The 22283-nt window shown below is 42.6% G+C and overlaps 1 protein-coding gene across 3 annotated transcripts in view; it reads left to right on the top strand.

Moving 5' to 3' along the window:
- The window catches only part of VPS13A (vacuolar protein sorting 13 homolog A), a 466977-nt gene that overhangs the window by 437746 nt on the left and 6948 nt on the right, over positions 1 to 22283 (top strand). For all 3 annotated transcript variants that reach the window (XM_040355879.1, XM_040355888.1, XM_040355872.1), the window contains exons 70-71: positions 4006 to 4129; positions 17569 to 17643. In XM_040355879.1, the coding sequence (XP_040211813.1) occupies positions 4006 to 4129; positions 17569 to 17643 (199 nt within the window). The remainder of the gene's footprint in view (positions 1 to 4005; positions 4130 to 17568; positions 17644 to 22283) is intronic.

The raw sequence follows: 22283 nt of genomic DNA, 5'->3' as shown, positions 1-22283 counted from the left end.
AATCCCTATTCACGGACGACTTACGCAAACGACGTAAAATTTTCGAATTTCGTCGCGGGAACGGCGGCCATACTTAACATTACTATTCCATCTATTTGATGGAATAACTTTAGGCGGCCTATCTCTTACGGAAACGCCGTATCTGTACTGCGTTGGCCGGGCGTACGTTCGTGAATAGGCGTATCTAGTGATTTACATATTCTACTCCTACCGCAATGGAAGCGCCACCTAGCGGCCAGCCTAAATATTGTACCCTAAGATAGGACAGCGCAAGCTGTCGTATCTTAGATAGGTCTAAGTGTATCTCTGTTTGAGAATACACTTAAACCTAGGTCGGCGCAGATTCTGAGTTAGGTCGGCGTATCTACTGATACGCCGACCTAACTTACTGAATCTAGCTAAATGTGTTTAGTGTTGATTACATGTTTCGGTTTGTATGAATTTACATGTTTATTACATAGTCGCAAAAAGATGCATGATTGCATAAAGATGCGGGGTCACACAAAGGTGCTTGATTTCACAAAGCCCTTGGTTACCCAAAAGTATTTAATCGCACGAACAGGCTTGTTTTACAGACGTGCCTAAAATCGCATAAAAATGCTAGATTGCATAAAAGATGCTGAATCACACTAGGGTGCCCGATCACTCAAGAATCTTTGGTCAAGGGTGCTTGTCCGCACAGTAATGCTTAAGATGCATTAAATGTTTGATCTCATCAAGATGCTGAATCACATGTAAGTTGCATGATCGCCTTGATTTTGCATGGTTGCATAATAAGGCATGTTAATGTATACAGGAGTCCTTATGTTCACATAACAATACGTGTCTGCATGGATGGATACATGAGGTGTGATGTTGCATAAACACGTTCATAAACGCATGCTTGCTTGCAAGATACCCGTTTCATAGCACACGTGCTATATATATGCGTGTATACAGCGCACACTTTTTTATGTTTTTGGCCTAAATCATATTTGTACAAGTTCATGCTTCCATGAACGCACGCTTCCATAGAAGCATTTAGCTTCAACACTTGCCACTTGCACATATGGGGAGCCATTTGTGTTCATTTACATGGGACTGCAAGAGGTTGTCTGCGTTCATGGGGGAAAAGCACCTCTTCCAGTTGGTGGTCTTGCCCTTTGGGTTAGCCACCGTGCCCGGGTTTACAAGGTGCTAGAGCCCACCTCTAGCAGGACTAAAGGCCCAGAGTATAGCAGTGAGGGCATACCGAGGCAATCTGCTGCTGATAAATCAGTCAGTAGCATGACTGGACCTAAGTGTGTCCAGCAGGGTATCTGGAACTCTAAGGGTACATTCATACGTTCGATGAGGAGCTTGGAGCGTTTGGGACACAGCCCAAAAAGGATAGTTTTTTTTTCCTTGCTTTAGGCAAAGTCAGCGCTATAAGAAAGCTGGTATATGTTTCATTCTAGGCGACTTGATCCTAACCTGGCATTATCCAAAGGGTCTGATTCCATGGATAAGCTAAAGTCTCAGTTGGTAGCTCTTAACCAAAAGTTTGGCAGAAAGGAAGATCCTTTAGGCCAGTTACCTGAGAGGTAGTGGCTACGAAGGCTGGCCTCTAGGGATGGAGACCAGTCCTGGAAGAGACCACGGCCCAGGGGAGGTGGTCTAGCTACAAGAGAGCCTTGTCGGTCAACTTTATAGCCATTAAGGGTCGAAAGCTTCGGATGGCACATCTGGCTTAATCGCCTGGGCGTTTAGGTTGCAGGTTTGTCTGTCAGAGTACAATCCGACAATGCCACATCAGTGGTTTACTTTGTTTACCAAGGAGGTACTAGAAGTCACGCAGCCAGAGACATATTCTGGCTTGGGCAGAGAAACTTGTGCCTTGCCGGTCGTCAGTCTTCATTTCATAAAATGGAGAACTGGCAGGCGGTTCTCTGGAACTGTCAACAATTATTCCCGAGTGTATGGCCTCTACTTCCTGATCAAAAGCCAGAGAAGGGGTGCCCCGGGCAAAATATTCATGGGCGTCCAGTTTCAACAAGAAGTTGGACAGCTTTATGTCTAGGACAAAGAATCCACTTGCATTCCGGACAAAATGCGGGTTTGTGCCTTCTCTTCCCCAGTGCTGCAACTACCGCGGCCTCTATGCTACATCGGGGGGGAATGGAAGCCGGCCTAATAATTCCGGCATGGCCCAGACGACCTTACTGTGCAGGGATTGCAAGGGTGGGGCCTGTATTCCATCCTATCTTGCAAACATGGGAATTAATGGCTTATTTGGTTTAGCCCGCATTCTTGAGAACTGTGGCTTTTAGAATCAGGGACGATTACCCTTATTCATGCAGGAGAGCGGGCCTCCTGGACCATGTGTTATACAATCTGGAAGGCCCATATTCCTGATGTGAAACCAAGGGATGGCATCCTCAAAAGTATGTCATAGGTATAATTCTTACCTTCCTACACTAGAGAAGGGATGGAGCTAGCCTTAAGTTCCATCAAGAGTCGATTCTCGGCCTTGTCAGTGTTTTCAGGGTCGCTGGCTTCGCACTCTTGTTCCGGGTCTTTCTGGTAATGCGTATAAGTCCGCCAGTTAGTTTGCCCTTGTTCCCGGGGTGTCCAGCACCTGAAGGTGAGATATAACCCATTATGTAATGATTAAAGGCTCTGTGTCACGTGATGTTTTCCAAGAAAAGGATTTCACAGGTAAGCTGTTATTAAAAATCCTAAAAAATTACTAAAAAGCTCCAAAAGAGCAACAGCTCTATGTTAAAGTGCAAATAAACAAGCCAAAACAATATAACAACTAATAAAATTAGTAAATAGTCAAAAAATAAGTGCAATGGATGAAAGATCTCTTCACGTGCTTCAATCCACAATATAGGTGCTTCATTCCACAAAAAAAGTGCTTCAAATTGCAGATCTTCCTGATAGATGGGCTCACAGAGCGCTTACCTCAATAGGTGAGTAAATCAGCTTTTAATGGCTATACCCCAGCTTCCTGAGAAGATGGTATCTTCAATGTATGTCTTCCTGATACTGACACTAGCTGTGACGGTCTTCAAGAAAATGGAGGCTCACAGACGGATCAGGTATTCACCAGGCAAGCAAAGAACAAAAAGGAAGTCCCATCGTGAAGTACTCAAAAATAAATGACGTGGAGTCCGTCTGTTTTGATGCCAATTTTATTCCTGCCTGGTTTTATTTTATGCAATGTAAGCATATATTTATGTCATTAAGTCATTTATTTTTGAGTACTTCACTGGTGAATACCTGATCCGTCTGAGCCTCCATTTTCTTGAAGACCGTCACAGCTGGTGTCAGTATCAGGAAGACATACATTGAAGATACCATCTGCTTGGGAAGCTGGGGTATAGCCATTAAAAGCTGATTTACTCACTTATTGAGGTAAGCGCTCTGTGAGCCCATCTATCAGGAAGATCTGCAATTTGAAGCACTTTTTTGTGGATTGAAGCATGTGAAGAGATCTTTCATCCATTGCACTTATTTTTGGAATATTTACTCATTTTAGTTGGTATATTGTTTTGGCTTGTTTATTTGCACTTTCACATAGAGCTGTTGCTCTTATGGAGCTTTTGTTGGATATAGCTCCATATTGCACTCGCACTTTATTGTTGTTTGAGACGCGTTTATAGGTACACACACTGCTTACTTTCAGCAGTGATTTATAGTCATTTACATCAGGTGTGTTTGAGATTGCGCTCATCATTTACTTATTTTTCCCCTATTTTTTGTGTTATAATTCATATTCCCTGAAAAATGACCAAGAAATCATAAATTCTGCCAGGGTATGTAAATTTATGTGCACAACTGTACTTGTTGTGGTGGCACTCAACAGGAGGGAGGGGCCAGGAGCTCAGAAGATGCACCCGAAAAGAGGAGGATCCGGGCTGCCCTGTGCAAATCCACTGACATGTTTGTTATATTTATAGAAAATCAAATGAGACTTTACAGTCACTTTAAAATCAAATACTTGTGTGCCGTAATCAAACTTCTCTTTCTTCTTTTTTCTAGTGGTGTTTTGTTTGTTACTAAAGGAACGTTTGGACAGCTTACTTGTGAGTGGCAGTACAGTTTTGATGAGTTTACCAAAGAGCCAATTATTGTGAGTGGTAGAAGACTACGCATTGAAGCAAAAGTACGTATACCTCTTCTATCATCCACTGAGGAATAAAAAGTGTAGTAAATAGACATTTACCCAACAAGTGCAGGTTTTCCCAGTTCATTAGGTTTTCTGGTGTTTTTTCTGCGCTGGTCATACAGCCGGGTGTGACAATCTGTCCATGTTTCAGTTAGTATAGGACTTCATTATTCAGTTCAGCCAGTATGTTATCTATGAATTTCTATGAATTATCAAGAGCAGAGCTGAGCAAGTTCACTGGCCCTATATCTGTATATCTAGAAGATGTATTGTGAGCGGTTGTCAGATTGTTTTACTGTGTTCAGGTTTTTGTTTTTGTTTTTTTTTGGACATGGGGTTGTTTATGCTCCTTCTACCGAAGCTGTTATAACTACCATGGGGTATATGAGGGAAATATATATTTTTTTCTACTGTACTTTCCTATATTTTAATGTTGGACATTCTGACTCCCTTTTTACAGTTGTTTTAATCATCCTGATGCCGCGTACACACGACCGTTTTTCGGGTTCTAAAAAATGACTTTTTTTTTATGTCATTAAAAACGATCGTGTGTGGGCTCCAGAGCATTTTTCACTATCTAAAAAATGGGCATTAAAATTTTCGAACATGCTCTATTTTTTCACAATGTTTTTAACCACTAGCCGACCAGCCGCCGCAGTTTTACGGCGGCAGGTCGACTGCGCGAAACAACGTAATATTACGTAATCTCGCATTTCAGCCATTAGGAGCGCGTGCGCGCCCCCTGGTGCCGACGCGCGTTCCTGGCGGGCGTAATCACCGCCGGGCACCCGCGATCGCTCGTTACAGAGTGAGAACCAGGAGCTGTGTGTGTGTAAACACACAGCTCCCGGTCCTGTCAGGGGGACAAATCACTGTTCGTCTGTTCATACAATGTATGAACAGCGATCTGTCATTTCCCCTAGTCAGTCCCACACCTAGGGAACATAATTAACCCCTTCCTCGCCCCCTAGTGTTAACCCCTTCCCTGCCAGTGACATTTTTACAGTAATCAATGCATTTTTAGAGCACTGATGGCTATAAAAATGCCAATGGTCCCAAAAATGTGTCAGAAGTGTCCACCATAAGGTCGCAGTACCGATAAAAATCGCTGATCACCGCCATTTTTAGTAAAAAAAATATATTAATAAAAATGCCATAAAACTATCCCCTATTTTGTAGACGCTATAACTTTTGCGCAAACCAATCAATAAACGTTTATTGCAATTTTTTTTTTTTACAACAAATATGTAGAAGAATACGTATAGGCCTAAACTGAGGGAAAAAAACATTTTTTTTATATATTTTTGGGGGGTATTTATTACAGCAAAAAGTAAAAAATATTATATTTTTTTCAAAATTGTCACTCTATTTTTGTTTATAGCGCAAAAAATAAAAATGCAGAGGTGATCAAATACCACCAAAAGAAAGCTCTATTTGTGGGGGAAAAAAGGACGCCAATTTTGTTTGGGAGCCACGTCGCACTACCACGCAATTGTCAGTTAAAGCGACGCAGTGCCGAATCGCAAAAAGTGGCCCGGTCATTGACCAGCAAAATGGTCTAGTGCTGAAGTGGTTAACGATGTAATTGTTAAGGTTGTAAAAAATGGTTGTGTGTGGGCTTTAACGGCGTGAAAAAAACGTGCATGCTCAGAAGCAAGTTATGAGACGGGAGCGCTCGTTCTGGTAAAAAATTAACAGAAAAAAATATTTGTTTTTTAAAAATTTCGGTCTTTTTTTAGTTGTTGCGCAAAAAATAAAAATTGCAGAGGTGATCAAATACCAAGAAAAAGGGGGGAAAATATTAGGCTAACTTAGAAAAAATGTTTAAAGACTAAAGCAGCTACACTACAATATGACAAATATTGAACAGTGATAAAAAGAAAAAATGTAGCGCTGTGATAACAAAGAAACAGTGATTTCTCTAGTGAATAATAAATCAATAGACACTGTACTGAAACAGTGATAAGGTGTCAAAAGAGCAAATATAGTGGAAAAGTGAATATATGAACTAATAATGTAATCAAACACAACCAAAACAATAAAAAGTCCATCCAAAACTTGTGAATAAATAGATGGTAGAATGACCACGTAGATCCTCAAAGGCAAACTATCACTTTCTTTCATTCAATGAAGATAAGAATGCGCTTACCAGAAGGCGTGGATCTGCCTGTCAGCGACAACAGATCAATCAGGCATAAACACTCACAGGGCACAATCAGCTCGGCTTCCTCAGACTGGATCAACAGATGGGATGAGTCTTCAGTAGAGGGCCATGGATGTACGGTGTCCTGGAATGATGTCCCAGATATCCCAAGATGTCCACTCTCAAATGGATATGGAGGTATGATGGTAAACCCCTTAGGGGATGGGATAAGATGGAAATGGAAGACTCCAAACAACATGTGGGGTAGAAAGAAAAACGCAGCCCCAATGGTGCAGGTCAAAAAATATATAAAGGTTTTATTGTAATAAAACCAAGGTATACATAAAAAGTGATCACAAATATATAAAAATTGGCAATATGAGAAAAGGTAAAAACCAAGTCCTACGCGTTTCATCCTAGAGGGACTTCAACTGGGGCATCAGTGCCCCTTTTTATATATTTGTGATCTCTTTTTATGTATACCTTGGTTTTATTACAATAAAACCTTTATATATTTTTTGACCTGCACCATTGGGGCTGCGTTTTTCTTTCTCCCCCACATAATGTTTGGAGTTTTCCATTTCCATCTTATCCCATCCCCTAAGGGGTTTACCACCATCCCTCCATATCCATTTGAGAGTGGACATCTTGGGATATCTGGGACATCGTTCCAGGACACCGTACATCCATGTCCCTCTACTGAAGACTAATCCCATCTGTTGATCCAATCTGAGGAAGCCGAGCTGATTGTGCCTTATGAGTGTTCATGCCTGGTTGATCTGTTGTCGCTGACAGGCAGATCCACGCCTTCTGGTAAGCGCATTCTTATCTTCATTGAATGAAAGAAAGTGATAGTTTGCCTTTGAGGATCTACGTGGTCGTTCTACCATCTATTTATTCACAAGTTTTGGATGGACTTTTTATTGTTTTGGTTGTGTTTGATTACATTATTAGTTCATATATTCACTTTACCACTATTTTTGCTCTTTTGACACCTTATCACTGTTTCAGTACAATGTCTATTGATTTATTATTCACTAAAGAAATCACGGTGATCAAATACCACCAAAAGAAAGCTCTATTTGTGGGAACAAAATGATAAAAATGTCATTTGGGTACAGTGTAGCATGGCCGCGCAATTGTCATTCAAATTGCGACATTGCTGAAAGCTGAAAATTGGCTTGGGCAAGAAGGTGCGTAAGTGCCTGGTATGGAAGTGGTTAAAAACGTCATTTTTTTAGAACCCGAAAAACGGTCGTGTGTACGCGGTATCAGACTAGTTAAACTGTCCCATTTTCCCTCTGCCAGCTAGGCACGGATACCCTACATTTTATTGTTTCTCTTTTGGAAAGATCAAGGCATTTAACTGTATTTCTCTGCCTTCGGGCTGGGCATTGTTTAGGCCTGAACAACAAATTTCCAACTGTTTCATTGTCGGCCAGGGTTTCCTGATTCAGGCCACTTAGAAAACAGAAGGCCAGCCCCCTTGAGGTTTTATCTCCTCCCACTTCACATATGCTCAATTCTGCTTAATATCTCTAGAGGAATGGAAGTGCCTTCCCTTCTGCTATATTTTTAGCTTGAATTAGATTTACTGTACTCTCAACAGGTAATGATAGATTCAGGTCGAATATTGGAAATCTTGGAAGTGAGTGCAGTTCATTAGGTATACTGGTGTTCTCTCTGTGATGGTCATGCAGTCCAGAGTGACAACGTGCCTGTCTTTCAGTCAGTATATCTGGGGATTTCTTGCAGAGTTATTAAGACCAGAGCTGTGAAAGCTTACTGTCCCTATATTTGAAGATTGTGTGTTGTAAGTGGTTGTATGCTGTGATGAGGATTGTTTTGTCCCCTTATTTGTACATGGAGTTGTATATGTAGTTACCATACCTCCCAACTTTTTGAGATGGGAACGAGGGAACCCTCTTAGCAAAATTATATTGTCATAGGACATGCCCCCTTATAGGAGAATTGTACAAAAACAAAATTGCTAAATTCACAAGTGTTTTTTTATTTTTACTACTAATGTTCCTTTATACTGGCTTTTGAAATGTACATATGCAGGAATTTAGAAAGTGGATGAAAGATTTAGCACTGGGAAACACTTTGAAAGATGAAGTGCATGTTAAGTGCAACTATATAGATCAGACCAAAATGAGGGACAAATGAGAAGGAAAGAGGGTCTGAGGGGGTGTTTTAAATCAGGGACAGTCCCTCAAAATCAGGAACAAGTTGGGAGACATGTGTTGCTACAGAAGCGGGTATAACTACTGGGGAGTATGTGAGGGAAATGCAAATTTTTACTACTGTACTTTCCTATATTCTATTATAGCATATTATGAGTTTTGACTCTCTTGCTACAGTTGTAAGATTCATGCTGTGACTAATGAAACTGTCCCCTTTTATTTCTGAGAGCTAGGCAAAGATGCCCTCCAATTTCTTTTTCATACATCATGGGACACGTAGTTAGGCTAATATTCGTTACTTACTTTGTTATACGCCATCTCTAGGTGAATGGACACTGGTAGACAAAGTCTTAGACAGGAAGTGATCCCCTATATAACCCTTCTCATACAGGAAGTACATCAGTTTTTTTACCAGTGTCTGCAAGGTGGATGAGCACTTTGTTTGAGCTCTCTGAGCTCCATATCTCAAGTCCCACAAACGGTTCTTAAATGAATCAAGGGATTGACCGATCTGATTCATTTGACAAGTGGAATCATGGACACCACAGTGCTAAGGCATTCCTGCAGGGTGCTGTACAGGTCCAAAGGAGTGGACCCTAAATGTGAAAAGGGTACCCAGTCCTCTAAGGTCCTCAAGTGATAGGAACCTGCCGTGATGGGTGAAAATTGGGCTCTTAGTTTTTAAGCTGCCCTGTGCCTGGACAGGAAAGTGAAACCCCTTTATTTACTTGTGGGTGTCCCAGTGATTGTAACAATCAGTCAAGCTAGCTAGAGGCTGGACACGTGCAGTGACCATACAGGAAAGTTTTTTACTAGCTGTGGGTGTTTGCAAGTGTACCTTTTTGCTTGTGTCTGGCTGTTTTTACCTGTATGATGGTGCACGATAGTGCGCCATTTCTTCTTGGCTCGCCATGGCGCACATGCTTTTGCAAGAGCGCTGCTGTGCTCAGCAGTTGTTGGTGGCCACGGCACACGCAGCTTCACCATAGGCATTGTGCGCACTCGGAGCCACGGGTGCACCATAGCTTAATGTGGGCGCACAGAGATTTGCGTCATATGCAAATACAGCCATGCGCGTTTGCTGGGACCGTGAGTCTGCGCACGCATGTGCAGAACGTCCCGGCGCACAGCCAGCTTATTTAAGCTGTGTATGCCAAGCGTGTGGTGCATCCAGAAGGCAGCTGTGAGACACAGAGCAGGCTCTGAACTAGGCTTGTTGAGCCCTATTAAGGGGTTTCTCTTCTGGGGTGTGTTACTACACACAGGTACTCCCTTTTTGTGGCTTGTAAATGTCTTCAAAAAAGAGGAGCGGGACTAACACTACAATGAAGGGCACACCTATGTCGTCGGTAGCTTTTGATGAACCTAGTTGTATCCCCTGAAAGACCAGAGGCTTCCGGGAAATCTGAGCCGCTGCACCTATCGGGTATTGTGCCTACAGTCAACGCTGCTGCTTCACCCTTTATCACCAAGGATGAACTGTCCGCGGCCCTAGCCGGTTAGCGCACAGGATTGCTGGCATGATTACCTCCATCCCACAGGGTGGCAAGAAGTGTGACAGATCCCTAGGGCCAAAACAACTAATCGATTAATCGACAACTAATCGATTATGAAATCAATCGATTACTATTTTCATAATCGATTAATCGGCCAGTAACATAATAGGTTAAACGAAAATTAGCCCTTTATATTACAAAAAGAGAAATAATCACTACTTTTATTATTATATTAATACAAAACATATTTGTACATTCGCTGAAGGAAAGAATGTTTGAAATTTTCACTTGATTTTAACATTCAGTTATAAAATTTCTGAACGAAAACCACATACACTGTCTGAAAATTCCTTTGACCAAGAACGTCGATTTGACCCCACTGCTGATTAAAAAATCGAATGAATGTTCTTAAAATTATAATTTTTTTTGAAGGAAGACGTTGTATGGCCACACTTTTTTAAGGTTATTAACCAATTAATAGAAACAATAGTCGGCCAACTAATCGATTATGAAAAAAATTGTTGCAGCCCTACAGATCCCCCTCCCCTGAGCCTCCTAGTTTGGAGCAGGAATGGGTTGAGGATTGGGAAGAGCTAAAAACTCAGAATTCTGTGGAGGGCCTGGCGGATGAGTCTGCGTCTAAACAATCTGGACAAGAAGATATCCAGTTGGTGTCTGCCTCGCAAAGGCTTTTGATCTAGACTCTTCCTGAGATTAATTGTTCTGCCTTTAAGTTGCCTTTTGCAGAGGTTGCTGAGCCCCCCTGGTCCTCTTTGGGGTCCCTGAGGCATCTTCAGGCTGCACAGGCTTTCCCTTTACACTGACTATTGGAACAGGCGGTGTATGCTGATTGGGAACATCTTGACAGGATTTTTGTTCCTCCCAAGAGGTTTTCCCTTTTATATCTCATGGATAAAAGGTTTGTTAAGAAGTAGAGCATGCCAGCCATAGATGCAGCAGTCTCTTCCTTAACCGCTTGGGATCCGCGCTATGGACGAAAGACATCCACAGCGCGGCTCTCAAGTGCCGAGTGGACGTCTTTAGACGTCCTATTGTCATTCCCTGTGCGCGCCGCTGGGGGCGCGCAGCAGGGGGGAAACAACGTGCCCGGCGCATCGCTCGGGAGCTGATGCGAGTGCCTGGCGGCCGTGATGTCCGCCAGACACCCGCGTTCGTCGGTGACAGCAGGGACGTGGAGCTCTGTGTGTAAACCCAGAGCTCCACGTGCTGTCAGGGAGAGAGGAGACCGATCTGTGTTCCTTTACATAGGGACACAGCATCGGTCACCTCCCACAGTCAGTCCCCTCCCCCCACACAGTAAGAACACAATGAGGGAATACATTTAACCCCTTCCTCACCCCCTAGTGTTAACCCCTTCACTGCCAGTCACATTTATACAGTAATTTGTGCATTTTTATAGCACTGATCGCTGTATAAATGTGAATGGTCCCAAAATTGTGTCAAAAGTGTCCGATACGTCCGCCGCAATATCGCAGGCCTGACAAAAAAATCGCAAATCGCAGCCATTACTAGTAAAAAAAAAAAAAAAAATCATAAATCTATCCCCTATTTTGTAGGCGCTATAACTTTTGCGCAAACCAATCAATATACGCTTATTGCGATTTTTTTTTAACAAAAATATGTAGAAGAATACGTATCGGCCTAAACCGAGGGAAATTTTTATTTTTTTTAAAAAAAATTGGGATATTATTATAACAAAAAGTAAAAAATATAGTTTTTTTTTTTCAAAATTTTCAGTTTTTTTATATTTATAGCGCAAAAAATCAAAATTGCAGAGGTGATCAAATACCACCAAAAGAAAGCTCTATTTGTGGGAAAAAAATGATAAAAATATAATTTGACCGCGCAATTGTCATTCAAAATGCGTCAGCGCTGAAAATTGGTCTGGGCACGAAGGGGGTTTAAGTGCCCAGTAATGAAGTGGTTAAACAAGAACTTAACTTGTCTGGTGGATAATGCACAGGGCTTGAAAGACCCTGTTAACAAGAAACTGGAGTCATTATTAGGGCCAAAACAACTAATCGATTAATCGACAACTAATTATGAAATTAATCGATTACAATTTTCATAATCGATTAATCGGCCAGTAACATAATGGGGTTAAAAGAAACTAAAATTTGCCATTTATAGTACAAAAAAGCAAATCGCTACTGTAAATATTACTTTCACTGTTCCACAGTAAAAAAATGAACCCCTTGCAGTAGCGATCATTTGCTCTTTTTGTACTTATTTTTGTTTTTTTAACCCCATTATGTTACTAAACATCTCAGGCCTGGGTTCACACCTCTGTTTTTTGGTGCTTTTTGCAGAAACACGCTACAGTTCATTTACATGTTTTCCTATGGGACACGTTCACATCCATGATTTTTTTTTCAGCTGCTGCGTATTTGGAAAGGGCAAGGACTTTTTAACGCAAAACTTTTATTAAGGCTGTTATCCAATTAATCGAAACAATAATCGGCCAACTAATCGATTATGAAAATAATCGTTAGTTGTAGCCCTAGTCATTATTAAAGGCTTCCTTTTCTTTGGCCAGTTTAGCTATTCAGCCAGCTGTTGCAGCAATTGGTATCTGCCAGTCCGTAAAGGATCAGGTCAGATGGCCTGAAAGGCCTAACCAGGAGGATGATTTGGCTGAAAATAAGACAGATATTCCTAGAGCGCTGTGTTTTGCTGTTGATGCCTTAAAGGATTCAATACAGCAGGTTTCTCATTTTGGGGTCTCTTTTGTGGCTCAAGAACTGGTCAGCCGAGCTTCCTTATAAAAAGTTATTGGTAGGTTTCCCCTTTCATGGGGAACATTTGTTTGATGATGATTTGGACAAATATATCCAAAAGATTTCTGGAGGGAAGAGTGCTCTACTTTCGTTGTAGAGACGCACAAGGTGTCCCCCTTTTAAAACCTCAGGGACTGTGTCAGCCTGGAGACCAGTTTAACCACTTAACCCCCGGACCATATTGCTGCCCAAAGACCAGAGTACTTTTTGCGATTCGGGACTGCGTCGCTTTAACAGACAATTGCGCTGTTGTGCGACGTGGCTCCCAAACAAAATTGGCGTCCTTTTTTTCCCACAAATAGAGCTTTCTTTTGGTGGTATTTGATCACCTCTGCGGTTTTTAGTTTTTGCGCTATAAACAAAAATAGAGAGACAATTTTGAAAAAAATGAATATTTTTTACATTTTGCTATAATAAATATCCCCCAAAAATATATAAAAAAAAAACATTTTTTTTCCTCAGTTTAGGCCGATACGTTTTCTTCTACATATTTTTCGTAAAAAAAATCGCAATAAGCGTTTATTGATTGGTTTGCGCAAAAGTTATAGCGTTTACAAAATAGGGGGTATTTTTATGTCATTTTTATTATATTTTTTTTACTAGTAATGGCGGCGATCAGCGATTTTTTTTCCGGTATTGCGACATTATGGCGGACACTTCGGACACTTTTGACACATTTTTGGGACCATTGGCATTTTTATAGCGATCAGTGCTATAAAAATGCATTGGATTACTATAAAAATGCCACTGGCAGTGAAGGGGTTAACACTAGGGGCGGGGAAGGGGTTAAGTATGCCTGGGTGTGTTCTTACTGTGGGGGGGGGGTGGCCTCACTAGGGGAAACACTGATCCTCGGTTCATACATTGTATGAACCGAAGATCAGCATTTCCCCTGCTGACAGGACCGGGAGCTGTGTGTTTACACACACAGCTCCCGGTCCCTGCTCTGTAACGAGCGATCGCGTGTGCACGGCGGCGATCGCGCCTGCCGGGCACACGCACGGGAGTCGGGGGCGAGCGGGGGGCGCGCGCGCCCCTAGTGGCGGCTGGGAGAGAGGACGTTATACTACGTGCTCTCGCCCAGCCGAGCCAACTTGCCGACGTATAACGGCAATGGGCGGTCGGCTAGTGGTTAAAGTCTGAAGTATTTAGGTTTGTTCCTAGATATCGTGCAAGCAAGGGTAATTTTGCCACCCATAAGGATCTGTTCCCTGAAGGATCAGGTGTGTCAGATTAGGTGCACCAGACAACCCTCCATTCGACTCTGTATGAGTCTTCTAGGAAGGAGGGTGTTCTCCTTGGAGGCAGTGCCCTATGCCCAGTTCCATTCCAGGCCTATATAACAAGACGTCTTGTTGGCTTGGAACAGTAGAGGTCAAGCCCTGGATTATCTAATGTTCTTATCTCCTCGGGCACGCTGAAGCCTAAACTGGTCGTTGCAGGGAACCTGCGAAAGGGAAGATCTTTCCTCCCGGTAACTTGGAGAGTACTGACTACAGATGCCACTCTCTCAGGCTGGGGAGTGACCCTAGAGGGGCTCACAGATCCTGCCCATCAACGTCCTGGAGTTATGGGCAGTACACCTGGCCCTACACGGTCCTGGATTGTAGAGCTTCAGGACTGCCTATCAGGGTTCAGTCCTACAATGCCACTGTAGTAGCCTATAGAAACCACCAAGGCGATAACAGGAGTCATTCAGCTCTGAAGGAAGTGAACTACATACTAGCCTGGGCAGAGGGACATGTTCCGATTCTATCGGCAGTCCATATCCTGGGAGTAGAGAACTGGAAGGCAGATTATCTCAGCCACCAGCAGATCTGCCCAAGGAATGGTTCCTACACACAGGGGTGTTCCAGGAAATTTTCCAGCATTGGGGATGGCCAGAGATCGACCTATTGGCATTCAGGTTCAACAACAAGCTACAGCACTATGTGTCCTGAACAAGGGATACTCTGGCAATCGGAGCAGATGCTCTGGTAGTTCATGGAGCCAGTACTCCCTGGTTTATGCTTTCCCTCTGATCCCTCTCCTTCCACATCTGTTGCTCAGGATTGAGAGAGAGGGGGTTCCAGTCATTCTGGTGGCACTAGCCTGGCCCAGTAGGCACTGGTTCCCGGAGATTGCGAGACTGACAATATACGGGCCATGGACGCTTCCACGTCGCCCTGATCTACTGTCTCAAGGTCCTATATTCCACCCCAATTTACAGTTTTCAAATTTGATGGCATGGCTATTGAAGACAGGATGTTGAAGGACCCGTGGCCTCTCTGGGCCATTAGTCTCTATTCTAGTGAATGCTAGAAAAGCTGTCACTAGAAAGATCTATCATAAGGTCTGGAAGACTGTGGAAATCAGATTGGCTTTAAGTACAATCAGAGGTCAGATTTAGGCCCTGTCAATATTCTTCCAAAGGCCTTTAGCCTCCCATTCACTGGTCCGAACCTTTATGCAGGGGGAAGCTCATTTTGCTCCCCCCCCCCCATTGGGTCACCTATGTGTCCTTGGGACTTGAACTTGGTGTTGTCTGTGTTACAGAAACAACCATTTGAGCCTATCAATGAAATTCCATTAGACTTGCTGTCACACAAGCTAGCCTTCCTGATGGCCATCACCACGGCTAGAAGGGTGTTGGAGTTGGCAGCCCTTTCGTGCAGGGAACCATACTTGATCCTTCACCACGTCAGGGTCGTGTTACGACCTGTTCCATCCTGTTTGCCAAAAGTGGTGCCAGCCTTTCATTTGAATCGGGACATTATTTTGCCTTCTTTTTTTCTCTCAGCCTCGTTCGGTGGAAGAGAGATGACTGCATTCTTTGGACGTTGTCTGGGCAGTCAAGGTTTATTTGTCTAGATCTGCAGAGATCCAAGGATCAGACTCCTTTTTTGTTTTACCAAAAGGACCCAAGAAGGGGCAGGCATCTTTCATTGCCAATTGGTCATTCAGGCCTACGGTCTGAAATGTAAAGCTCCTCCCTTTAGGGTGAGAGCTCATTGTACCAGGGGTGTAGGAACCTCCTGGGCTTTTCGCCGTTACGATATTTATCGCTCAGATTTGTAAGGCTGCTACCTTGTCTTCAGTGCATACGTTCACAATTTTTTTTCAAGTGAATGTTCGAGCAGCCGAGGATTCGGCTTTCAACCGCAGTGTACTGCTGGCTTCTGTATAAGGTCTGAGGGCTATTGTTTGGCAGGGTGTCTCCCTCCCCTCAAGGCTATTGCTCTGGGACGTCCCAGTAGGTAATGAATATTTGCCTAACTCTGTCCCATGATGTATGAAAAATAAAATTTGATTTTTTTCATCATACTTACCTGTAAAATCCTTTCTTTGAGTACATCATGGGACACAGAGATCCCTCCCCTCTTTTTGAGGATTCAGTGCTTGCTACAAAACTGATGTGCTTTCTGTATGAAAAGGGTTATATAGGGGATCACTTCAATTTGTCTACCAGTGTCCATTCATCTAGAGATGGTGACCCAGTAGGTAATGAATATTGGCCTAACTCTGTGTCCCATTATGTACTCAAAAGGATTTTACAGGTAAGTATAACGAAAAAATCCTAGCCTTGGGGAGAGACCAAGGCTTTTTACAGTATTTATTTCTCTGCCTCTGGTGGCTGGGCTCTACTTAAGTCTGACCACTATTTAAAATCCCCAATTAACATATACAGAGTTTTACCAGAGTGTGCAGAGGAAACCGTAACAAAAGCGCCAGAGAGCGTAGCTTGCACCAAGAAAAAAAAGTAGATGCGTACAATCTTTCATGGTTCAGACCTCAGCCAGAAGAACATTTTAGTGACTCAACCTCCTTAAATTTGAATTCAATACCCTGTTCTAAATCATCAGTCATTTCCTCACTTTGCTGTGGAAGATGACCACTTTTTATTTTTATACAGGATTTCTATAGCTCCATCAGTTTGCACAGCACTTTACAAAATAAAGGGCAACAGAACAATTACAATCCTATATGAAACAAGAATGCTAGCAGGGTCCTGGAACTTAACAATCTAAAAGGCAGGGGCAAGTGGTACGAAAAGTTGTAATTGTGGGGGGTGAGCTGAATGGAGTAGATCAATGTGCAGATTTTAGGGGAAGCCTTCCCTGAAGAGAAGGGTTTTTAGGCATTGCCTGAAGGTGGACAGAGTATGAGATAACTGGACAGATTGGGGTAGGGAGTTCCAGAGACTGAAAGAGGCCCTGGCAAAATTCCTGAAAGCAAACTTGAGGAGTGGAATGGAAAATTTGGGTGATCTTTAGAGATGTTTGATGATGTAGCTGGGGGCAGAGTTGTGGATGTAAGGGGGCAAAACTGCTATTGGGCTATTTTGTAGCTTAATGTAGGGAATGCATTAGGGTAAAACCATGTCTTGACCTAAATTTTATCCTGCTTTATTGAATATGCCCCTTGTGGTTAAACCACTTTATTCATTTTATGTCATTTATTTATGACCTGTAAAACTCAAAATTCTTGAGATTTGGTCTAATCCCAAAACATTACCATGTTTATCTTAATAGCACTAGGTTTAAACATCGGCTAAGAAAACATAGTGATATTTTGCCTGGAGTGATCTATTGTACAGCAAAGTTCCTAAATGAAAAGCAGCGCCTGTTTACTGTACAACCTGTTCTTTGAAGATCATAGGCTTAAAGTGGATAAAAATTCCAGAAATGAATGCAAACACTGAGAATTCACTTCCTGTAAGAAGTGGCCAGAACCTCCGTGTTCATTACCAAGAGCCTCATAGCAGATTCCCTAGGCAAAACATGGATAAAAATGATGAGTCTGTTTCTTACATCTGAAATTGTTTATTCTGCAGGAACGAGTCAAATCTGTTTTCCATGCCAAGGAGTTTGGAAAAATAATCAATTTTAAGACTTCGGAAGATGCCAAGGTAAATACAACAATATTAGTTACTGCATTAAAATAGAGCAGTGAATAAATAAAGTTGATTATTATTGGCTTGCCTGACTCCAGAAGGTGGTCACTATTTTACTTGGTGATAGTTATACTGTTTGAACACATTTTATGTAATATATGCAGTAAATTACATTTACTTGTGCTCTGTGTATTATATGTGGGATTACATACAGCTGCAGTGTTAAAGGATAAAGGAAACAACATTTTAAACTTAAAGGTCATGTTTTGTAATCAAAATATGAGAATATTTTTCATGCTAAAAAAATAAAAAACTCTGGTATATATCCACAACTCTTTTCTTTCTATGAATTCCATAATATATAAAGCCAGCCGTAGATTGGAGTGATTTTCTTTCCTGCAACCTGTGGTTGAAAATCACTAGATGCTCCCTTCAACACAGTGTTGCCATTATGTTCTCCCTCTCCGACTACTTCCCTTCAACTACTTTGCATATTATTTTATATATACACTGTGATTCTGTACTTGCTAAATATGCTGCAGAAATCTCCTTCCACTGAGTCTGGCTGCAACCATTTTAACTGTGGGCAGCTAAAGCTGCTGCCTGTTCACTTCCTGGATTTACACAGACACACAGGGGCACACCTCCAATCCTGCAGCTCTCATTGGCCCTCTTTTGACTCATCCCCCCTCCCTTTCTGGCAAACTCACGAGAGTGAGAGAGAGCTGTGCATGATGCCATAAGCTTAGGCTTTTTACAAGTCAAGAAACAGGAAGTAGGCTGTCCAAGGTATATATACTGGCAAAACATTTTACTATCCAAAATTAAAACAATGGCAGATTTATTAGATGTAATAAAGTTGAAAAAATAACAGAAGGTCCGCTTTAAATAGAAGCAGCCTTGCACTCGGATACTATTTATATTTTGTTTAGGTGCTCTGGACTGATGAGTTAAAATTTGAAATATTTGGCTGTCGTAGGAGGCAGTTTGTTTGCAGAAGGGCTGGAGAGCAGTACAATAATTAATGTCTGCAGGCAACAGTGAAGCATGATGGAGGTTTTGTGTAAGTTTGGGGCTGCAGTTCTGCAAATGGAGTTGGAGATTTGGGAAGGATCAATGGTGTCCTCAATGCTAAGAAATACAGACAGTCATGCAATACCATCAAGGAGGCGTGTTTGGCCCCAAGTTTATTCTGCAGCAGGACAACGACCCCAAAGATATAGCCCATGTCATTAAAGCAGAGGTTCACACAAAAAGTGAACCTCCGCTTTTTGGATCCCTACCCCCCTCCGGTGGCTCATTTGGCACCTTTCAGGGGGGTGCAGATACCTGTCTGAGACAGATATTTGCACCACTTCCGGGTTCTGACTCCTGCGGGGAGTCCAGCCTCGTGATGTCACACCCTCGCTGTCTTGTGGGAAACACTGTTCCCAGGAGAGAGCGGGGACCAGTGACGGCGCGCCGCGATCCTCATGAATGCGCAGTAGGGAATCGGGCAGTGCAGCTGCAAGGCTTCACTTCCTGATTCCCTCACCGAGGATGGCGGCGGAAGCAGCCGAGGACCGAGCGATTGCTCAGCCTTGTCTTCTGACATCATGGGCGCGCTGGACAGGTAAGTGTCCATTTTTTAAAAGTCAGCAGCTGCAGTATTTGTTGCTGCTGGCTTTAAAAAAAAAAAAATGGGTGGACCTCCGCTTTAAGGACAATCTTCAGCGTAAAGAAGAAAAAGGAGTCCTGGAAGTGATGGTTTGGCCCCCACACAGCCTTGATCCCTGCTGAGTTCCTTCAAGAAACCGCGTGCAAGTGTACACAGAAGAATTGATGCTGTTTTGAGGGAAAAGGGTGGTCAAACCAAATATTGATTTGATTTGAATTTCTCTTCTGGTAATTTACTTTCCAGTTTAATGAATTAAAAATAAACTATTAACCCTTCTTTTTCTGCAAGTATTCTTAATTTACAGCATTTTTTTTTTACATCTGCCTAAAACTTACTATATGTATAGGGCTGCAACTAGCGATTATTTTTATAATCTTTTAGTTGGCCGATTTTTTTTTATTTATTATTAATTAGATAAAAACCTAAAAAATAAAATAAAAATTGTGGTGTATAATTTAGTTAATATGTCAAGTTTAAATAAAGATTATTAATTCTTGAATATCTATATATTCAGTGGTAAATATAAATAACCAGCTTTATACAGTGGGATCGAAAGTTTGGGCACCCCAGGTAAAAATTTGTATTAATGTGCATAACGAAGCCAAGGAAAGATGGAAAAATCTCCAAAAGGCAAATTACAGATTAGACATTCTTATAATATGTCAAAAAAAAGTTAATTTTATTTCCATCATTTACACTTTCAAAATTACAGAAAACAAAAAAATGGTGTCTGCAAAAGTTTGGGCACCCTGCAGAATTTATAGCATGCACTGCCCCCTTTGCAAAGCTGAGACCTGCCAGTGTCATGGATTGTTCTCAATCATCGTCTGGGAAGACCAGGTGAATGTCAATCTCAAAAGTTTTAAATGCCCAGACTCATCTGACCTTGCCGCAAGAATCAGCACCATGGGTTCTTCTAAGCAGTTGTCTAGAAAACTGAAACTGAAAATAGTTGATGCTCATAAAGCTGGAGAAGGCTATAAGAAGATAGCAAAGCGTTTTCAGATGTCAATATCCTCTTTTCGGAATGTAATTAAGAAATGGCAGTCATCAGGAACAGTGGAAGTTAAAGCAAGATCTGGAAGACCAAGAAAAATATCAGACAGAACAGCTCGCAGGATTGTGAGAAAAGCAATTCAAAACCCACGTTTGACTGCATGATCCCTCCAGAAAGATCTGGCAGACACTGGAGTTGTGGTACACTATTCCACTATAAAGAGATACTTGTACAAATATGGTCTTCATGGAAGAGTCATCAGAAGAAAACCTCTTCTACGTCCTCACCACAAGAATCAGCGTTTGAACTTTGCAAATGAATATATAGACAAGCTGATGAATTTTGGAAACAAGTTCTGTGGACCGATGAGGTTAAAATATAACTTTTTGGCCAGAATGAGCAAAGGTACGTTTGGAGAAGGGCACAGAATTTAATGAAAAGAACCTCTGTCCAACTGTTAAGCATGGGGGTGGATCAATCTTGCTTTGGGGTTTGTTTTGCAGCCAGTGGCACAGGGAACATTTCACGAGTAGAAGGAAAAATTGATCCAATAAAATGTCAGCAAATTTTGAAAGGTAACTTGATGCCATCTGTGAAAAAGCTGAAGTTAAAGAGAGGATGGCTTCTACAAATGGATAATAATCCTAAACACACCTCAAAATCCTTGGGGGATTACATCAAGAGGCGTAAACTGAAGGTTTTGCCATGGCCTTCACAATCTCCTGAGCTCAACATAATTGAAAATCTATGGATAGACCTTAAAAGAGCAGTGCGTCGAGACAGGGGTGTCCGCTCTCGCCCCTCTTGTTTGCATTGGTCCTGGAACCGTTGCTGCAAAGGGTCAGATCTAACCCCAACATTAGAGGGGTGAAGGTAGGCTCCCTAGAACACAAGCTCTCTGCTTATGCAGATGACATTTTGTTTCATGTGGTGGAGCCCCTTGTCTCGTTGCCAGTCTTGATGGATGAACTCGGGGAGTACGGGGAGGTGTCGAACTTCAAGATAAACTATTCGAAATCCGAGATACTGCCTGTCACTGTCCCCCCTACCTTAGCGTCCTCTTTGAGGGACTCGTTCCCCTTTAAATGGTCCACGTCCTCCATGAAGTACTTAGGGATCCAGCTTACTAATCGTTTGGACTCACTTTATTCCCAGAATTATATCCCCCTTTTGAAAAAGACTTCCCAAGATTTGCAGTCCTGGGATAGGACAATGTTCACGTGGGTGGGACGGACGAACATCCTGAAAATGACAGTCCTGCCCCGTATCCCTTTCCTCCTACAGATGATACCTATAAGATCACCGAAACGTTTTTTCGCTGAACTACGGAGTATTTTTACTAAATTTGTATGGGGGGGTAGGAGGCCTAGACTGGCAATGACGATTTTGCAAAGGTCCAAGTTACGGGGAGGCTTGGGAATACCAAATATTCTTAGGTACTATCATGCGATTGCACTACAGCGCATCCTGAACTGGAAGTTTCACACGTCCCTTAAGTTATGGGTCCCTCTGGAAAAGACAATGGCGGGACGGGACTTGGCCTACGCACCCTGGGTCCCGACGGACAATAGAGGGCTCTCTGACTGGGTGTCCCCGTTGACGACTCACTCCCTGTCCATTTGGGATAGATTGAATGGCTGCCTGGCACTGGCGCCGAGGACTTCTCCTCTGGCGCCTGTCGGAGGTTACCCTTGGTTCTCCCCTGGAGAGCTGAAATCATCCCTTGGAACGTGGGTTGGGGATGGGGTAGTTAGCCTCGCAAGATTTATGGACAGCGGGATTTTAACACCACCACGCCCGATATGGTAGCTTTCCCTTTGACTTTTGGAGATACCGCCAGCTTGAGACCTTCACAGCAAAGTGCCAGAGGGCAGCACCGATTAGAGCTAGCCTGACGGAGTATGAGCGCCTTTGGGCGTCGGAGGACCCAGAGCCTCATTTGATCTCGGTTTTATACCGGCTGCTGGAGGGCGCTTCCCCAGACCCCCGTCCTTACTTTGT

This window comes from Rana temporaria, chromosome 1 (assembly GCF_905171775.1).
Source record: "Rana temporaria chromosome 1, aRanTem1.1, whole genome shotgun sequence".
NCBI classification, from domain to species: Eukaryota; Metazoa; Chordata; class Amphibia; order Anura; family Ranidae; genus Rana; species Rana temporaria.
This window is presented reverse-complemented; position numbering and strand designations above follow the sequence as displayed.